At 42.3% G+C, this 20,929-nt stretch overlaps 1 protein-coding gene across 2 annotated transcripts in view; it reads left to right on the forward strand.

The window, feature by feature from the left end:
• dscama (Down syndrome cell adhesion molecule a) overlaps positions 1-20,342 on the forward strand; it is a gene marked incomplete at both ends in the record, with an annotated part of 144,023 nt that extends 123,681 nt beyond the window's left edge. Inside the window, 15 exons of one of the 2 annotated variants that reach the window (XM_080749014.1) lie at positions 4,359-4,514; positions 5,090-5,223; positions 5,900-6,053; positions 8,102-8,219; positions 8,991-9,154; positions 9,791-9,889; positions 10,463-10,651; positions 11,273-11,563; positions 13,221-13,397; positions 13,500-13,530; positions 14,890-15,005; positions 15,967-16,125; positions 17,604-17,801; positions 18,396-18,698; positions 19,963-20,342. In XM_080749014.1, coding sequence (XP_080605140.1) covers positions 4,359-4,514; positions 5,090-5,223; positions 5,900-6,053; positions 8,102-8,219; positions 8,991-9,154; positions 9,791-9,889; positions 10,463-10,651; positions 11,273-11,563; positions 13,221-13,397; positions 13,500-13,530; positions 14,890-15,005; positions 15,967-16,125; positions 17,604-17,801; positions 18,396-18,698; positions 19,963-20,342 — 2,669 coding nt within the window. The remainder of the gene's footprint in view (positions 1-4,358; positions 4,515-5,089; positions 5,224-5,899; positions 6,054-8,101; positions 8,220-8,990; positions 9,155-9,790; positions 9,890-10,462; positions 10,652-11,272; positions 11,564-13,220; positions 13,398-13,499; positions 13,531-14,889; positions 15,006-15,966; positions 16,126-17,603; positions 17,802-18,395; positions 18,699-19,962) is intronic. The other variant, XM_080749015.1, reaches the window with a different exon arrangement.
• Positions 20,343-20,929: the final 587 nt, after the last annotated feature.

Raw genomic sequence — 20,929 nt, forward strand, 5'->3', positions numbered from 1 at the left:
TGGTATAGAGCATTAACACATTCATCCACCAGGGGCATTGACAACTCATTCTTTTGACTTTCTATCTAGCCAAGCTTTATAAACTTTATATATTTTAAATAGAAAACAATAAAAAAAAAAAAACATCGAATAGTGACTTTGATATTCGAATATTCGAATATTCGGTGAATGTCCTACCAAAGACCATTATTTATTCGGCATTTGAGCCAGGGACCACCATTTGATGACCAAACATAGAATGTTTTGTCATCGTTGGATAGGATTTTGTCCACAATTCCATGCTGTATTGATATGGTATATAGGAGTCTAGGAGAGACAACAGGCAAACGTTGATCAAAATAACAATTCTTCTACATTGTATAATTGTGTAGACTTCTTGGAAATTAAGTGATGCAGATGTTTAACAATAATGTAACTCTTGGGGGCATAAAATGAAACCAAATGGACCCATAAGTGTCCATTTTACGGTCTCAAGAGTTAAAAGATCTATAAGGGTCCATTTGGTTACCAGCTCTCCATCATTTAGCTGGGGACCACCTGGAACACCATCAAGGACCACTGGTGGTCCCCGGACCACTGGTTGAAAACCATTGCTGTACACAGTTGCGTTAACAGATGGGAAATTGTCATGAAACATCATTTAAATATACACTATGCATTTAAAAAAAATAAAAACTCTAAATCACGGGATTCAAGGGATTCAAAATGTAGAAGTGGTTAAGGGTTAGGTGTGACAGCCCATTGCCCCCTGATTAAGATTATGTAGATTTACCATCAGGAGCTTCAGTGGTCGGTACACCCAGTGGCACTAGCAGCAAAACAGTTACCTCTCGCTGCCATTTGGGGCCGCTAAAGTACGCAAGTCTGAAAGCTCTCCATTGGAGCTGTAAAGCAGTCAAGGAAAAATCTGTTATTAAAACTAGCCCTTACCCGTTCAAAGATATGAGCTCCGAAATGATGTGCAGTGTGTGGGTTATGGGATGTGCACTGTGCACACAGTATATGAGGGATGGAAAGTAACTTTAACTGGTGCTTGCATGCTAATATGTAGGAGCATCAATGTAAGAAATACCCGTTCCATTTAACGGCTACAGAGATACTGTGTACCGATCGGCATGATTTTTGGACAACATCTGTAACAGGGCCAGAACCCCCCCCCGCCCGCCTGCACACACACACACACACACACTCCCCCCTCCCCCCCCCGTGTGTGTGTGTGTGTGTGTGTGTGTGTGTGTGGGTTTGTGTGTGATTGTGCTAATGGCCTGAACAACAGCGCCCCTCCCTTAACATGTGTGGTCACAAAAGGTACTGTAGGCTAAATAGATATAGATACACCATAAAAATGCTAATATACAGCATACGATTTGTGAAAGTGACAAACGGGCTCCACAGTTATGTCAGGTGTGTTCATATGCTAATGGTGATGCGATTTCAGATCAATTGCTCCAGCCACCGAGGAGAAACGCTGAGACAGACAGACAGACAGACAGACAGACACTCACTCAGACATTCGCAAAATTATAGTATAGATGTTATTATTGGCATAATACTGTATGTGGCCTGTATCTTTTTGAAAATGGTGTCACCGAAAGGGAAAACTAAGATTAAGTGTGATGTGGTTGTTTTTTTAAGAATCAGGGTGTCTTCCCCCTTGGCGGAAGAATGAACAAAAAATGCATCCCCTTTGTTATTAACCATATAGAACAGGTATAAATTAAGGGAGTAGGATTATTACCGGGTGATGATTGAGTTAAATAACTGAATCATATGTTTGATATTGTTCAGAAAAATATGTGTCAATTTGATAATGTTGGAAGCCAACATAACTGCAATCCAAGAGCAAGCATTATGTCATGAGAGTGTTCCACATCATAAAGGTAAAAGAACTGGGATCTCCTGCATATCTAACAAAGCCTTTTTTAAAACAATATTATACAATATAGTGTATTTCCTATAATGAAAAGGGGCTGTGCATGTCACACCAATGGGGGTGGGGGTTGAACCACACCAGAGTTCAGCTTCCTAACCTCCACACACCATGCAATCAGATGCACTCTTTTACCCGGCTATGAGCTCTGATGTTTGGTGATGGCAAGACATGTATAACCCGCCTCGATGTCACGTCGGTCCACATAACAACACAAATTAAACAGAGCCGTGCTGATGCTGAATCAGCACTTTAACTTCTTACATCTTGCCTCAAATTTTTTCCAACACATATTTTCATGTCCTTTTTAGCTTTAAAATTACATTGTTTATTACATTCATTCAAACCTTTATTTATACTCGAGAGACATTGAGGTTGCCCTCATTTGCAGTGTCGTCGAGATACATCACAGTACAATCAATATTCACAATACATTTACAAAACATTTACAAAACAAGTTTAGAAACAATTGCAGACACTTGCAGGTAGATCTGCAATCAAGGATTTAAAATGACCATATGTTATAGGAGAACCTATCTTGAATGTAAGCTGTAGTAGTTCATTCATTCATCCATAAGAGGTGGTAATGCGTAAACTATTTAAATCAGTCTCCTTGGCACTAGAAAATATAATACATTTAGTTTTACCTGCATTTAGGACAAGCTACATGCCCATCATGTCTGTTTACATTCAACATGCAACAGCACCCTCTAGTGCAGGGGTCTTCAATGTTTTCAGAGAGAGAGATGAAGCAGGGACACAACCTTATCATAGATTCCATATAGTTTCATTGTTTGACAGCACGATCATCCACATATTTTGGATTTATGTTAATGTGGGTTTTCAGATATTTAACCACTTGAACCGTCAATACGTAAAGGACCAGGTCACCTCTGGGACAACCAGATCTTATTTTATTGTTGTGTGGGACACGATCAACACAATCCTGAGTTATTTTTTGTGTTCAATCTGTGTTTTTAGATATTTTAGTATTTCAGCCGATTTCAGCATGCTACAACTGGTCATATGATGCAAAATGCATCATATGACCAGTTGTAGCATGCTGAAATACTAACATATCTAAAAACACAGATTGAACACAAAAAAATATTCAGGATTGTGTTGATCGTGTCCCACACAACAATAAAAAAAGATCTGGTTGTCCCAGAGGTGACCTGGTCCTTTAATAAACAATACTTAATAAACTTCTGCTCTTTTCCCCCTCTAAAGATCTTTGCCAAAATAGTTCTCAGAATATGGACGCTAGGGTTCAAGTGGTTAATATAAAAAAGGGGGGGAAAAACAAGTTTCTATCACACAAAGATTTGGAGGACCCCCTGTAGTAACGCTGAGGACCCCCTAGGGTCCCGGACCCCCTGTTGAAGAGCCCTGCTTAGTGTCTAGCTATCCTCTGAGATTCGTATGTGATTGTCTTTTGAATTGTTGTTCTTTTAGTAGAAACCAAACCCAGCCTGCCATCCGCCATATCCATTCCTAACATAGCATAGAGAGCAGTGGCAGTGGATATGGGCAAGTAGTGCACAAAAACATACAGCGCCATCCACAGCACCTGCAAGAGTTGGGCCGCCCCCAACACACCACCTACTAGGTGTAGATGAGTGTTAGTAGGGTGTACAGGTAGGAGTGTTGTTGACATGAAGGCAACACTCCAAACCATACAGGACAGAAAAAATAACTGACAACCTACTGTGCAGGTCTGCTGCCAAGCCTGCTGTTAACACTGTCTGCAACCTGTTTATATACTGCACTGGCATCCCATAACCAGCAGGAACACAGCAATATAGCACACAATATGGAGGGGCTCTCGTTTATGTCTAGAGCATAATGCATGCATGTCATTTATTATACCATTAGGTAAACTACCGGTATATCAAATGTTCCTTAATTTATATTATAACAGTTTTATACAACTTGATCTTGAGGTAGGAATCTTCACATTTACCAGATAACAGATGTGTAAACTGGAGCTCTTTCACCAGTAGAGGGAGATGTAAGCCCTTTGAAGAAAGAAATTATGTTGCAACATTGCGACAAAAAGACTGTGACATTTGTAACAATGTGAGTGAAAACCTCATGAATATAATGTTTGAAAAATATATATTCTAGATATAAGAAAGAAGAAACCACATAGTTTAGACTTTAGACTCAGAGTAATGATATGAACAATAGAAAATACATCCTTAGGTCAAGCTGTAGCAAATAAGAGCAAGTCTAGAGTCTGAATTTTGTCATTGATTATAACACTCCACACTACATAAACCCCAGACACTACATAAGAAGTAGGCTACAGTATATGATATTCTGTGTCCGGTATTCACATTTATAGAGTAGTTCACTTACAAATTGCACTTCGTCTTTGACATTGGTCTTTTATTAATACTCTCACTAAACACTTTGTGTTTCTCAGAGCTGGGTGAGATCAGGAATGTGACCACCTCCAAGCCTTCCTTGGAGCTGGATGGCTTGGAGAAGTACACCAACTACAGCATCCAGGTGTTGGCCTTCACCAGAGCCGGCGATGGGGTTCGCAGCGAGCAGATCTACACTCGCACCAAGGAGGATGGTAGGACAACCAAGCAAAAATGAACTTTCAAAGTTAAAGTTTAGCACATGTTTTGTTTCATGGAAAACACCACATGGCTCTGTCCAAGGATCAGTCTGCACCAAGTGTGAGGAAGTGTCATTTTAGATTTTTGCGATGGATATTCAAAAATAGCAGATTTATACAAACTCTTGTACATCTGCTATCTTTGAACCCAGTGTGAGAACTACTGATTTAGAAGGCATTTGTAGAGTCTGCCTCAGGTCTTAATGGCTTTGATTGATTGATTGAAGACTTTTAGAAGTTTGCATTGAAAAAGGTACAGTTTCATGACGGTACAGTTCACTGGTACACGGTCAACTAAAAGGAGATCCTAGAAAGCACTTGGCTTATTTACACAGGAAACCACTTGAGCATCTCATATAACATTGAATGACAGACGGATAGAAAACAGTACTATGCAGTAGATAGTCCGGGAAAAAAAGAAAAGAAAACAGTGCAGAAAGAAAAGAAGAAAAGAAGTTGAAATATGTACATTCTGCCCGGCAGCAACGATATTTACAGTATTTTGATCTGTCTCTTTTGTTTCCATTCAGTCCCTGGTCCTCCTGCTGGAGTGAAAGCAGCGGCAGCATCTAATTCAGTAGTGTTTGTGTCCTGGCTGCCTCCTCTCAAAGTGAATGGCATCATTAGAAAATACACCGTGTTCTGCTCCAACCCTCATCCCACGGTAAGGGAATGGGGGGGTATTTTTGTCACAGTACATTTTGCTCATAGTAAGTGAAATGTGTTCTCTGCATTTAACTCATACTGGTCTCCCGAGCCAGACTGTTGGCTCACACAATTTCCAAATGCTTCCGCGCCTAAACACTGAAAATGAGAAGGCGGATGCCCTGCCTTCCCCCACTAGCATTATGTCTTTGCAGTGGCGTAAATCAACTGTAAATCAACTGTATAGCTTGGTGCGTATAACGATCTGTTGTCTGGCTAGAGACACTAAACACAATCCTAAATATTAGGAGCTATTATTACAGTGTAGGATGAGGGAGAGGGATGGGATAGTTTTCTTGTTGAAGCTGGCAAACATCTTTTTTAATGATGTGTTATCTAATCAGAGAAGAAATGATGGAGAATGTATTTCTGTGCTGTTTGAAGTAACAACAGACAATTCTGAATCCTCTGCTTACAATTTTGAGCATTTGTAGACATTGCATTTCTGTTATTATGAGCTATTATTATTGGCTATTCCCAATGTGCGATATTTGTGCACGACCAAGTATGAATTAGGACATTGGCAAAATGTGTTAATTAATATAGCATCACAATAATTTTCAACCTCCTCATTCATCCTCTCTCTCTCTATCTCTCTCTCTATCTCTCTCTCTCTCTCTCTCTCTCTCTCTCAGGTAAGCAGTGAGTTTGAAGCCGCCCCGGACGTGTTCTTCTACCGCATCCCCAACCTGAGCAGGAACCGGCAGTACAGCCTGTGGGTGGTGGCCGTCACCGCTGCAGGCCGCGGCAACGCCAGTGACGTCATCACCGTCAAACCCATGGCAGAGGGTAGGCGGAGCTCCAAACATTCAGAACTGACACGAGTCACATTAAATGTAATACCTACAATTCCAAGTGCTTGTCAGGGTGGGGTCCCCAGTTCAAATATGTTTATTGTGGGGGTCACACTCACAGCCTAAAAAGGTGAGAACCCCATGCACTAGCGGATGCTCCCCCCAGAATAGGGGGCGTTTGGGTTCAAGTGGTTAATTGTTGCCCACACTTCTCAAGGAGCCTGCCTTTTCTACACCATAATTTATTTGTCATTCACGGTCATCAATCACTTTCCATTCTAATATAACAGCACATATAGCACAGGGGTAAATTGCCCAGAATGCTCTTTATGTTTGTGGTTGAATAAATATTTCCAGAGTCAGCAGCCGTGGAGGCTGCTGACTAAGTGTCATTGGAGTTGGAGCAGTGTGACATGATCGCCCAAAGTAATTAAAATCTCAGTGTTATTAGCTATACGTCGTTGTCGGGTGGAAACCTTGTATGTCCAAAACCTTCCTTTTTTTTGTTATTACTTTTTTAAACGATTTAAAATAGTGAAAATAGCTGATTTACAAATTTGAGAGACAAGTTTTCTACCTGACAGTGATGTATAGCGTCTGGAGAGAGAGAGAGAGTCACACATGTGGAATTACCATAGCCTTTCATTTAAAAAAAAACATTAAACCTGAATTTTAAATACAAACTAAAATCTGATATGGTTTTTAAGCCTTGAACCTAGAATACCTGATAGCTTTGCATGGGGCTTTAATGGATCCAAGATTCAATGTTGTTCTTGTCAATCCATAACCCTACCCCCAAATCCAGACGCCACCGCTAAACGCACCTTGAAATTGAAAAAGTAGCTCATTCCCACTATCTCTTTATGAGAAAGGCATGTGGGCAAGCATCAACTGCATGTAAATGGCACATTGCTTGGCCTTGTCAGCACTTTACATGCTTGGTGAGACCTGATAAGCTGATTATTAGTGGAGATAGACCCCGGAGTGGCTCCAGTCGAGACCCTCACCTCCTATCAGGATGTTCACATCCGCTCTGAGGTGTGGGTGATGAATGTCCCCTCCTCCCCAGTCCACGGTACAAATGGAATAAACACACTAAACCCTGATGCCTCCTAATCTAGTTGAGCTGCTGTACTGTATATTGTCGTTGTCGGGCGGAAACCTCGTATCTGCTTTATCATACAAGGCCGTCGCACAAAAGTTGTGAAAACAGCAGATCTACAAGCACACAACGCCTCGCACCGCGAGGCGCTGTGTGCTTGTAGATCGGCTGTTTTCACTAGTTTAAGTCATTTTTAAAATGATAAATGCAAAACGAACGGTTTTGGACATACAAGGTTTCCACCCAACAACAATATCTCAGTTTAAAGATGGTGGGCCCATTACAAGTATTGGAAAAGTGCGCTCCTCTGAGCGCAGATCTACACCAGGCCGGGTATGCCTACCCAGGGGCTGTGTCAGTTCCCCTTTACCCCCTATAAGTACAGTATGCTCACGGGTTCTATACACACTGGGTTTGTTGTTATCTTTTAATGCTTTTATACTGTACATCAGTGGTTTTCAACCTTTTTCATATCAAGGTCCATTATTTATTCGGCATTTGAGCCATGGACCACTGTGGTGGAATTTAGATCTATCATTAATCAATGACAAAATGAGGAGACAAGACAATGTATTAGGTGGTCCACCATTTGGTGAGATTTTGTCTCTCAGACCCAAAACCTTTGTCCATAATTCCATGCTGTATTGATGTGGTACCATTGATAAGAGAGATATCAGGCAAACTAATTATTCTGCATTCTCTAATCGTGTAGACTTCTTGTAAATTAAGTAATGCAGATTTTAACGATAATTTAACTCTTGAGGCTGTAAAGTGAAACCAAATGGACCTGTAAGGGATCTACAGTATAAGGTTGCATTGGGTTACCAACTCCACATCATTTAGCTGGAAATCCCTTCAGGGACCACTAGTGGTCGAGAACCACTGCTGTACAGAAATGCATGAGGGCTACAGTAAAATGTGGTGTTTGTGCACTGTGGCAGCTCCAGCCCGCATCCTGACCTTCAACCGGACGGTGACCACCCCCTGGATGAGGGACATCGTGCTGCCTTGTAAAGCCGTGGGTGACCCCGCCCCCAGCATCAAGTGGCTGAAGGAAACGTGAGTACAGAGAGGTTTAACTGCAAGAGACGCCACAAATATATGTCGTCGCTGTTGGTTGGTACAGTATGTCCAAACTGTTACCTTTCAGGATCCATGGATGGATCCAATGTAGGCATTATTATTATTTGGCACACCTCACCCAGTGTTTGACACTAAGGTCTCAGAGGCACTTCGGTACTTGCCCGAAGGTCATGCCCACTTGTAAACCGTCCATTATAAAATGATGGGTAAGATTTTAATTACCGCTCAATTTAACACTTATTTCTTGACTTTCTGGGGCTGTGCGATAAAAAATGTAATTCCTCAATACCTCCAAATCCAAATACCTACATAGCTATGATTGAATATGTCTATGGTTTCACACTTGTTACATTCCACAGACCACCACATTCAGGTGTTTAGACAGATATCTGGTGTTGTGTTTATAGACGTCCCCTCTCAAATGAGCACTTGCCCGGTCGGGCAACCTGAAAGCAAACTTCACCTGCCCGAAAGTTTTATTTACCTGCCAGGGGCAGGTGGACAAGCCTTAGTGTCAATGCCTGTCACCACTTTCACTCTCAAAATGTTTCAGAAATAGGAAAATAACAGATCTATAAGCTCACAACGCATTCATTTATGGAGTTTTTAAACATTTGAAATATGGAGATACGCGGTCAGTCCGACAGCGATGATATGACAGAGAGAAACAGTGCTGTAGATGCTCAGAAAAGCAGTAATAGTCATCTGACTGAGAACCAAGTCATCTAAAGTACATTTATGTTTCAGCAATGCGACACCGGCACCTGTTGTGATTGACAGCCGACGCAGCGTCCACAGTAACGGCAGCCTCGTCATACGCACAGTGAAGGCAGAGGATTCTGGGAACTACACATGTGTGGCCAGTAATAACTTTGGACCTGACAAGATTGTCCTCAACCTGCAGGTGCAAGGTACGCAGCGCAGGGCCAGGGATGTCACACGGGGGGGGAGTGGGACTGAGTTACTAGGGCCCAAGGTGGAGGGGCCTTAATTATTTTATACTTTTGCTATTGAAAAATAGCAGATATAACAAGTTCACAGCGTGAGTGCCGCGCTGCGAGCTTTGTAGATCTGCTATTTTTGAAAAGGCATGAAAATGTGTGCAAATCTTTGAATATAATGTATTTTTTAAGCGAACATTTGTAACTCAAATTCTGCTTCTGGGGGGGTTCCTGGAACTAAATATTTTAAGATGGGGGTCCGTGGCCAAATACATATCATTTTGGGCGTCCTTCACGTGAAAAGGTTTGATCACCACTGACATAGAAACATAGGTTTTTCAAAAAACCTCATAGAATTTTTCAAAAATAGCAGATCTACAAGCTCGCAGCGCTGCACTCGGTGCCGCACTGTGAGCTTGTATATCTGCTATTTTTCAATAGTTAAAGCACAAAATAACGCAGTGAATCCTTGTATCCAGGGCCCAGAATTTGGTGCGACACCCCTGCAGGGCAGCAAGTCTACTTTTCACCAACTACCATTCGTTGATGACATTTCTACTGCTTGCAGTCATTTGTGACGTGCTGTGTTTGTTGTCTCGTTTCCAGTTCCTCCCGACCAGCCTCGTCTCACAGTGACGAAGACAACCACCACCTCAATCACCTTGTCCTGGATCCCAGGAGATAACGGAGGCAGCTCCATCAGAGGTCAGACATGAAACACAACACCTCATCTTTTGTTATGACACGATTTCATATGGAAATGGCAATACTCAAGCACTCACATGTTTTACTTAAAGTATCAATATTGCAATGTAGATATACTGTACTCTGTTACAAGTAGAGGTCCCATAAAATTATCGACATCAAAATATAAAGTAGCCATAAAGTACTCATTGTGCAGAATGTATAAAAAGTTTGAGTGTATAAAAAGATTGTTTGAAAATAGCCGATCCAGATCCCTTATTTTCAAATGTAAAAATGTATATTATAGGGTTGAAGTGGTTAATGTGTGTGTATTGTTATAACAATCAAAATCTACAAAGTAACTAGTAACTAAAGTTTTAAAATCATTGTAGTGGAGTAAAAGTACAATATTTGTCTCTGAGCTCTGAGATGTAGTGGAGTAGAAGTATAAATGATTGCAAATTTAAAGTAAACGTAAAGTAAAAGTACCTAAAGATTGTACTGTACTAGTAAGTTCTGTACTTAGTTACTTTCCACCACTGCATATCAGCATTCAGAAATCTCTGTGTCTAATTCCCTACATGTATCCTCCAGGCTATATACTGCAGTACTCAGAGGACAATAGTGAACAGTGGGGCAACTTTCCAATCAGTCCCAGTGAGCGCTCCTACAGACTGGAGAACCTAAAGTGTGGCACATGGTACAAGTTCACCCTCACAGCCCAGAATGCAGTGGGGCCGGGACGCATCAGCGAGATCATCGAAGCAAAGACTCACGGAAAAGGTATGAGAAAATACATTTCTTTCAAGACAGCAATTCATTTGCTTCTTTACTTTATGTTGTTGTTATCAGACAAGAAATCCCTGGATATTAAATTAAAGTGACTTTTCTTTGTATTAAATAAAGTTAGGAAGGCTAGTGGCTAGACTGAGTAAACAATAGCAATAAATCATGATCTCAACAGCTATGATATTTTTTTGTGTTTTCTTTTTCTTTTTTGTTAAAGCTACGAATATTATGAGAGCTTTACATTCTGCTTGTGGTTATTGCCATAGTAACAGTGGTTTCCCCATCTCTCCATCTCTTTAATAAACAAAAAATAATATTTTTTTCAGGTGGGTCACCTCACCTCTCTTTCTTGATTGGATAAAATTGGTATTCTGACCTGAAAATGTATCCAGAGATGGAGAGACAGGGAGACCCTGTTACTGAATAAACATACAGTAGCAATCTACAGTATAGCAACGATTACTATGGGAATTATATACTATGGGAGTTTTTAACAAAGAAAATATAACTTACACCCCCTCGACTGCAATAGTTTTAATTATGCTGCAAGTAGTTATAGTGTAAGTATTTGTAAAAATGTGCTGTCTTTGATGCTCATTTCCTTTTGCCTCACAGAGCCTCAGTACTCCAAAGAACAGGAGCTCTTCACCAGCATCAATGCCACCCGCGTCAGACTCAACCTTAACGGCTGGAACAATGGAGGCTGCCCCATCACTTCCTTCACCATGGAGTATCGAGCCGTGGAGTCGCCCACATGGACCACAGCTCAGCGGACATCTCTGACCAAGAGCTACATCCTGTATGACCTACAGGAGGCCACTTGGTACGAGCTTCAGATGAAGGTCTACAACAGTGCCGGCTTCGCTGAGAAGAGGGTCAAGTTCGCCACACTCAGCTACGACGGCAGTGAGTAACCGCCAAAGTACTATAAATGATGACCATACAATTTTAATTGGCATTACTTCTCCAGGACTTGGATAGTTTTAGCTGATGCTACTAGCTGTCAGCAGATGCCTGAAGAAGGTCTATGTGACGGAAATTTTGCTTAAATTATAATAAAAGCTCATGTGTCGCATCGTGAGCTTATAGACCTGCTATTATCACTATATTTGAATTAGGGTTTAAGTGGTTAATTCATAATGTACCATACTTTTAAGTCAAAAGTATAATTTTTACTTTACTGTTATTGTCCGCCACTGCTTACCTGTCCAGTAACTGTGGTATCCTCTATATAACGTCTATCCAAACAAGCATAGTTAGTCTCAGACAAATCTTGAGCATAATAAATCCCTATTTTTTGAATAGCAGAGCTTGGGGCTCATCTGCCTGCTGGTAAAGTAAAGTTTCATGTCAGGTTTCATGCACCAGCTGCAAAACACTGCGGCTTCCCTGATGAATTAGGCAGTAAAGAACCACGTTTTATGCTGACTCCAGTGGGTTGTGGCTGATTTGTGGCCAGCTCTATACAGCAATGATACCTGCATCGAGCCCCTATAGAGCACTGGCTCTCAATGTTGGGTTAGGGGACAGCCAGGGGTGGTCCAAATGGACCCTTACGGGTCTGTAACTTTCAGAGTGTACATGTACATTTGTATGCTCTCACAGTTAAATGAACACTGAGGATGTTACAGTTTAGATTGGGGTCCCACTTGGGCCCCCTGTGCTTATTAGATCTACTATTTTCACTATTTGAAATAGGGCTTAAGTACATTATGTACTTTTTCCCCCTTGTTTCCTTGGAATGTAGTGGGGTCAAGTACATTATCTGCTTTTGAAATGTAGTGAAATATCCAAAAATACAAATACTCAAGTAAAATAAAGTACAGCAGTGTTTATGGCCACCCGGTGCTGCTGCCAACTGGGCAGAAGGTCAAATGCTGACCGTAGTGCAGTGCAGCAGCTCACCCTGCCAGGCTCAGTGTGATGTGATTGTAGGAAGGCAGATAAAGGAACGAAGAATGTTCTGTGTACTTTCATCAGTTGAACATTTCTTTTAATTAAAATTACGATATACTGTACTATACAGGACTTTATAGTCCCGAGCTAATCTAATGCTCTGACAATAGTTTAAGGAATCAAAGACAGGTGCAGACTCAGCAGCAGTCTGACAAACGGATTCATTTCAGCTCCTCAGGCATTCAGTTGTCCCGCCTGACCGGATGTGACCGATAGTAGAAGGTTGCAGTATTAAGTATGCAAATTCCAACATCACAAGTCAATACACACAATATACAGTTTGAAAATACATCAATGACCATGCTTAATTGATTATACACAATAGTACACTATGGAATAAAAAGATTAGGATCTCATGAACCTTCTTGTGAGCTTGTCATAATAGGCAGATGAAAATATGCAAACATTCAGCGCAAATATATCTACAAGCATTGCAACACGTTGTGAGCTTGTAGAGCGGTTATTGTCGTTGAAGAGATTTGTTGTAGAGGGTGAAGAAAGTAGGGGACATAGTATTGACCCCTGGGAGATGAAGTATATACGCTTTAAGTGGTTAATTCAAAGGTCAGTCCAGCCCTTTCCTAATCTGTCCATGACCTCTGCTCAGGTACCATTGCCCCGCTGGTGAAGGCACCCAATGTGAAGGAGGGCCGGTCGGGCGGCGGAGAGGGTCTGAAGATGATGGTGACCATCTCCTGTGTGCTGGTGGGAATCGTGCTGATCTTCATCGGGCTGTTGGTGCTGAGGAGGAGGAGGAGGGAACAGAGGCTCAAGAGGCTCAGAGGTGAGATGCCAACTTGGCCTACAGTAGTTGTACATTGAAGCTAGTTTTCTGTAGCATGGATAGCATGATAAAATTACATTTCGTCTCTGTTTATTTTCATAGATGCAAAAAGTTTGGCTGAGATGCTGATGAGGTAAGGATGGTTGGATTTATTTATTCATTGCATAGCAGAAAATGACAAGAGGTGCAAAACTCTTAACTGTAAATCAGGGGTCTTCAACAGGGGGTCCGGGACCCCTAGGGGTTCCTCAGAGTTACTACAGGGGGTCCTCCAAATCTTTGAGTGATAGAAAGGTTTTATTCTATTTTTTTACATTGAACCCTAGTGTCCATATTCTGAGAACTTTGGCCCAAAATAGCAGACCTACAAGCTCACAACGCCTCGTGCTGCAAGCCGTTGTGAGCTTGTAGATCGGCTATTTTCAGCAAAGAGCTTTGGTGTAGAGTGGAAAAAGAGCAGACTAAGTACAGAGAGAAAGGTCAAGTTTATTAAGTATTGACGGTTCAAGTGGTTAAATATCTGAAAACACAAATTGACATGAATCCAAACTACACTGGCGATTGTGCTGTCAAACGATGAAACTATACGGAATCTATGAAAAGGTTGTGGGGGGTCCCTGCTTCATCTCTCTCTCAACTAAGGGGTCCTTGGCCTGAAAACGTTGAAGACCCCTGCTTTACTGTAAATAACTAGAGCATCCCCCATTTGGAGTGTGTGTCCATTCCACACGCATGCCCGTTCCAGGGCGCATAACCGTTCCACAGCGCAAAACTGTTCCAAAGCACGTAACCGTTCCAAAGCACATGCCAGTTCCAAACCAGGCAATTGCTTGGCTCCCAGTATTGTCGGGGGCCGTATCCGTTCAGTGTGCACGGCCATTTGGAACATTTGGAGTAGGCCGATTGCTTGGCCCCCAGAAGTACTGCTTGCAGTGTTGTTGAGAACAGCAGTATTGTTATTGAGAAGTGCTCAAGCAATTAAAGGGATATTTCACTTTCAAAAAACCTTTGGTCATGTTATTGTCTAATCAGGCTTTTATGAACACCCCGGACAGTTTTTAATTTGCTTGATTCAATATTTAGATATTTGATGTAAGTGTTATCAGCAGGACACCTCCCCATACACACCCATTATAACGGCCTGCTCACGTATTAGGACACTTAACATTTACATCAAATATGTAAATATTGAATCAAGCAAATTAAAAACTGTTCAGGGTGTTCATAAAAGCCTGCATAGACGATAAAATTACCAAAAGTTTTTTTTTTTTTTTTTTTTTTTAAGTGAAATATCCCTTTAACTTTACACTCAACACTGCAGTCCTGTCGGTCCTCAGCAATACAGTACACCCACCAAGTGTGAACTCACAAACCTTAGGAGCCTTCCTTGCCTAAGAGATATAATCTGCTTATAATTCATCAATAATACAGTTTGTTTCTACAAGCAAGGCTTCCCTGCACTTTGTCTGAGTTAATTTAATTTGTTCTCCAGTAAAAACACACGTCCAGCTGAACCAATCAACAAACAGCAGCAGACCCTGAGAATGCACATTGACATCCCCAGAGCTCAGCTCCTCATCGAGGAGAGAGACACAATGGAGACTGTGGGTAAGTGTCTATGTGCCAGTACTGTACTGTGTACTCTATTATGGAATCCGTAGGAGATACAAGCGGAAGGAGCGCTTGTTTTTGGTGATCCAGCGTCGGCAGGTTAGCTACTCACCAGCGTCAGGGTTACTGAGGTTAGGGTTAGGGTTTGGGTTGGGTTTAGGCATTAGAGGTTAACATTCACCAGCGTCGGCAGGTTAGCTACACACCAGTGTCGGCAGGTTAGCATTTCACCAGGTTAGCCTTCACCGCGTCTCTGCGTGGTCCAAGTGAACACGGCGGAGCGCTCCCGACCTCCAGTTCAGCCAATCGCAAGCCGCGCCTTCTAATTTATTCAACCCTGTATCCTATGGATTCCATTATACCCGTTCCAAACCGCCGCCGAGAAGGAGGCGCCGGGGGGACCGTTCCTCCTGCATGCTGCTATCATACCAATCATTTCCTGGAAGCTATGGAAAACCCTTTGCTCTCTCTCTCTCTTTGTTTGTGAAGTGCTGAACTGAATCAATCAATGAACCTGCTTATTTTGGTACTTAAAAATCTTTTCGTGGACACTTGTGTGTGCCAAGGTTTTTATTTTTATTTTTAATTCATTTGCTTAAATGTATTGTTTTAATTAATTAATCTTTAAAGCGGGTTTGCTAATGTTCTTTTTTTATATGTATATTTTAGTTTTAGTTTAGTTTTGTTAGTTTTAGTTTTTTAGCAATTTTTTTAAATTGTAATATGGATTAGTCTGGGGAGAGATTCAGCAAGGTCCGAAAAATAGCACAATATCAGATGTACAAGCTCACAACAGAATATTTTCTCTATGATTTCAATTAGTTTTAGTTAGTTTACTTATCATTTCAGTTAATTATTCTATCGCTAAAATGTGTAATTGTTTTTTATTTTTTTCTAGTTTTCGTTGTTTGTTTGTTTTATACTCGACTGACTCAATAATAATGCTGGTGTGCTACAGATGACAGGTCTACAGTGTTGCTGACCGATAATGACTTTGGGGAGACCCAGAAGCAGAAGTCCTCTACAGTCACCCACACAGTCCACTACCAGTCCCTGTCCCAGGCCACCGGCCCGCTGGTCGACGTGTCTGACGCCAGGCCTGGAACCAGTAAGTCCAGTACGGACTCCCTTCTTTTGTTCTTTTCACTTGAAACAAAAACATGTAGTCGTTGTGATAGTGCAGTGGTTCTCAACCTGTGGGTCGGGACCCCCAGGGGGGTCCCTAAATTATTTTGGGGGGTCCCCAGATGAGTAACCTAATGTGAAACATTGTTTTCTCACTCAACAGTAAACACACCTACGTAAAGTTTAAGTGTATTGATGGTATGTGCACATTTCTAAAGTGACAATTTAAGGACTTGTTAATACCTCTAAAATGTCAAATTAAACATTGGCCAAATTGTCAAATATTAGAGGCAGAAATTGTGAAAATAGACGATCTACATTCTCACATGAGCATGTAGATCGGCTATTTTCACAATAGAACCGTGTTATACAAAATGTAATGCCTCAACTCTTAGTGCTTGTCAGGGTGAGGGGTCCCCAGTTCAAATATGATTATTTTGAGGGTCGCGGCTTGAAAAGGTTGAGAACCACTGTGCTAGTGTACATGTAAGCCAGTGCTTCTCAAACGTTTTGATATCAAGGACCAAATGCACTCGATGAGAAAGATCCCAGTGCACACTGAGAAGGACTGAAGCGTTGTTTTGTAATACATTTTGACAGTGTGTGGGATCTTTCTGAGAGCAAATGAAACCAAATGCACCCATATGGGTCCATATGGGTCCATTTGGTCCCATTTGTATGCTCTCAGAGTCCATTTGGAACCCCCCTCAATAAGTGAGTCTGACGGTCCCTGGACCCCACTTTGAGAACCACTGAGCCGTTGAATACTTGAATTCTTTTCTTTTTGTAATTGTTATTCCACTCAGTAATTTTGTCTGCTTGCTTAAAAGTTACAACATAGTAGAGGCATGAAACCTACGACCACATCAACCGAACAGCCTTAAAAAGCTTTTGTGGTGTCTATAGCATGTAAATTGGACGTCTAAATTGTGTCCCTAAAATAATCTGTTCTGTAATCCTCTATCAATTTGCAATTGCAATTTACAATTTAGGCATCAAGCAGACGCTCTTATCCCGAGCGACTTACAATAAGCAAGGTGATCACATACATAGAATGCAGAGAGACAGTGTAGTGCGTCACGAAGCTAGGATCCCAGGTAAACCAAGAATCTACCGTAGCATCTGTCTCAACAATATATGTATCGTCACTGTCGGGGAGAAACCTTGTATCTCCAAGTTTCAAATTTGTAAATTTTTTCGCAAAGTAAAGCCCTGCTTCATCATATAAGGCCATCGCACAAAAGTAGTGAAAACAGCTGATCTACAAGCACACACTTGTAGATCGGCTGTTTTCACTAGTTTAAATCATTTTAAAAATGATAAATACAAAACAAACGGTTTTGGACATACAAGGTTTCCACCCGACAACGACGATATATAATCAAAACAATATACTCTCTAAAATAACAATATGTACATTTAAAACTGTAGGCTACCAGGTAAACTATCGTTCTGCCGTCTCCCCCACAGATCCCACAGCCCGTCGCACGGCCAAAGCCGGACCTGCCGCCCGCAATCGCTACGCCAGCCAGTGGACCCTGAACCGCCCTCACCCCCCGGTCTCTGCACACACGCTCAGCACCGACTGGAGGCTGCCCACGCCCAGAGTCGCGGGGTCCGTCGACAAGGAGAGCGACAGCTACAGCGTTAGCCCATCTCAGGACACAGGTAGAAATGTCCTATCCGATTAAAAACCTCTGTAGAGTAACGAAGTCATGACGTCGCTCGCTCATCCCCCGGTTCGCGGAAGTAATTTCTCTCATGGTAAATAACATTGAGTCATCTTAAAATCGTCTCATATAAGCATTGTGGTCCAAAAATAAACAAACGGTCTCCGCGATATTGTCGGGGAAGTGGCTCTGTATGGTTTATCACTAATATTTGATACAGTCTGTTTCTGGTGAAAATGTAACTAATTCGGCGACAGTAACATTAGCGTTTTCTCACCATCAGTTATTTATTCTTCATATCCATATGAGTCACACCACTGAGATAATTTGTTTATGTTTGGAACACAGTTATTATATGACACGATATGAAAAAAGTCTATGGGGGAAAAAAAACAGGAACCAGGTAGGATGTGTAAATGACGTCAAACTTCGCAGCTCTATTCACGGTGGATATAACAACTTAACAATAACTTTAACATTCCCTAACAATGATTCAGATGACCAGCAACCCCTTTTAACAGCTGCTGCTACTAACTCTCTCCACTTACCCTTCCCGCTAACCCCTCCACCCCGCCGACGACCGCGTGACCAGACCGCGCACGGAGCAGCATGGTGTCGACCGAGAGCGCCTCCTCCACCTACGAGGAGCTGGCCCGGGCCTACGAGCACGCCAAGATGGAGGAGCAGCTGCGCCACGCCAAGTTCACCATTACCGAGTGCTTCATCTCCGACACCTCCTCGGAGCAGATGACGGCGGGCACCAACGACTACACCGACAGCCTGACCTCCAGCACGCCGTCCGAGTCGGGCATCTGCCGCTTCACCGCCTCGCCGCCCAAGCCCCAGGACGTCAGCCGGGTCATGAACATGGCTGTGCCTAAGGCCCACAGACCTGGTGAGAGGGGCACCATGCCCGCTGGCCGCAGGCTCGAAAGCAGTGATTCTCAACCTGTTTCATTTCAAAGGCTGCCCGATTTGATAAAAGTTTTGATCCTCCCCAATTTACACTGTTAAGTTAACTGAGTGAGAGTGTACAAATGGACTCAAATGGACCCATAAGAGTCCATTTTGACCCCTATTGGTCCATGGGCCCGATGTTGAGAACCAGTGCTTTAAAGCAGGGGTCTTCAACAGGGGTTCCGGGACCCCTAGGGGGTCCTCAGAGTTACTACAGGTGGTCCTCCAAATCTTCCAATCCTTTTTATATTAACAACTTGAACCCTAGTGTCCATAATCTGAGAACTGTAGCCAAAGATAGCAGATCTACAAGCTCACTGCGAGGCGTTATGAGCTTGTATATCGGCTATTTTCGGCAATCTTTGCTGAAAATAGCAGAGGTGAAAAAGAGCAGACTATATACAGAGTAAAAGGTCATGTTTATTAGGTAATGATGGTTCAAGTGGTTAAATATCTGAAAACAGACATTGACATGAATCCAAAATAAATACACTGATGATCGTGCTGTCAAACAATGAAACTATATGGAATCTATGAACAGGTTGTGGGGGTCCCTGATTCATCTCTCTCTCAACTAAGGTGTCCTTGGCCTGAAAACGTTGAAGATCCCTGCTTTAAAGTCTTGGGCCTGAGCTCTGGTTCTATACTAATGTCCTCACTATAGTTGATGTACTCACAGCATGAACCGCCTAAACGTTAACAACCAGTGGAAATGCTAACATTAACATCTATTCTAATACCAACTCACAAATCAGGCCGCTTCTTCACAATCGTTGTGAAGATGCTGTTTTGCTCTATTGTTTTTCAGCATTATATCCATGTTTTTATTGGTAGGAGTAATGATCTGTCATGGTGCTAAATCCGTCAGTGCAGTAGAAGAAGCACGTCCCTGCAGACTAGACCTCAAAAAACTACAGCCAACCTTCCACTAGGGGTGGCCTTTGCAGTGAATTATGGGAATTGTAGGATAAGGGACAGGAAATGTGTGATTTCTCAATCAAAATGTTTATAAGTAAATATATGTTTTTATATTCATCAAAGAATAATTAGTTGAAAGAAGGATTAGATAGTCGCAGCCCTAGTTTAGTATATCGAGGGGCATCTATGGTGGAAATAAATGAATACACGAAAATGTAATTATGTGTCATTTGGCTTAACAAGGACTTTCTGAGCAACGTCCATGTGTGTTGTCCTCCCTGCAGGGGGCGAGCTGGTGCACCTGCCTCCGTACCTGCGCATGGACTTCCTCCTGAACCGAGGCATGACCTGCTCAGGATCGTCCCGGGGGACAGCTAGTGGGGAGGGAGCAGCCATGGGCCAGGCCTGCCTGGAGCCCCAGAAGAGTCGCTCTCTGAAGCGGCCCTCCCGCATGGCGCCCCCTACGCCCACGGAGGCCCCCCAGGCCAGCAGGGACTCAGGGGCACAGTGGCAGCCTGGCTCGGCGGCCACGCTCCCCCACAGAGAGGGCTCGGAGCTGTCCCAGGCCGCCAAGCTCAGCACCTCCCAGGAGTCCCTGCTGGACTCCCGAGGACACCTCAAACAGACCAGCAACCCCTACGCAAAGTCCTACACGCTGGTATAACAGCAGGGGGCCAAGGGCGGGACTAGAACTCACTCTTTAACACTGGACTTAACACTCAAGTGCAGTAAACTGACTTTCACCACGCAGTTCTGTATATACGTCCCCCTCCATCAATGGACAGGGGTCACTTTTACTAATCTCCTTTTATTTATTTTAGAGCTTTCTTTCGACTCTTATTTTTATTTTGTTTTTTTGTTTTGTTTTTTTCACTTGAGACAATTTCACGCGTCACTATTGACTCCAGGCGGAGCTTGCCAAACTAATTGAGTAACTACGGGAGCGTTATTTATTATTGATTATTGTTAATTCTTAATAATTAATCGGTGATTATTAATTGTTAGTTGTCAGATATTAATGATTATTAATTATTGATTACCAAATGATCAATTAATACCATTACTACAATGTTTTCATACAAATCCGGACATCTTTTGTTTCTGGAAGTGGAAGATGATTATTTGGAGTAATTTTTTTCCTATGGAATAACCCTTCTGAAACACTGAATGAAACTTGGGTGAAATCTCGGAATGAAAGCAATTGACACCAGTCCAAACTTTTCAGCTGCTCTCAAATTGTTACTTTTTTGA

Source organism: Nannobrachium achirus (genome assembly GCF_963921795.1).
Source record: "Nannobrachium achirus genome assembly, chromosome: 19".
Taxonomy (NCBI): Eukaryota; Metazoa; Chordata; class Actinopteri; order Myctophiformes; family Myctophidae; genus Nannobrachium; species Nannobrachium achirus.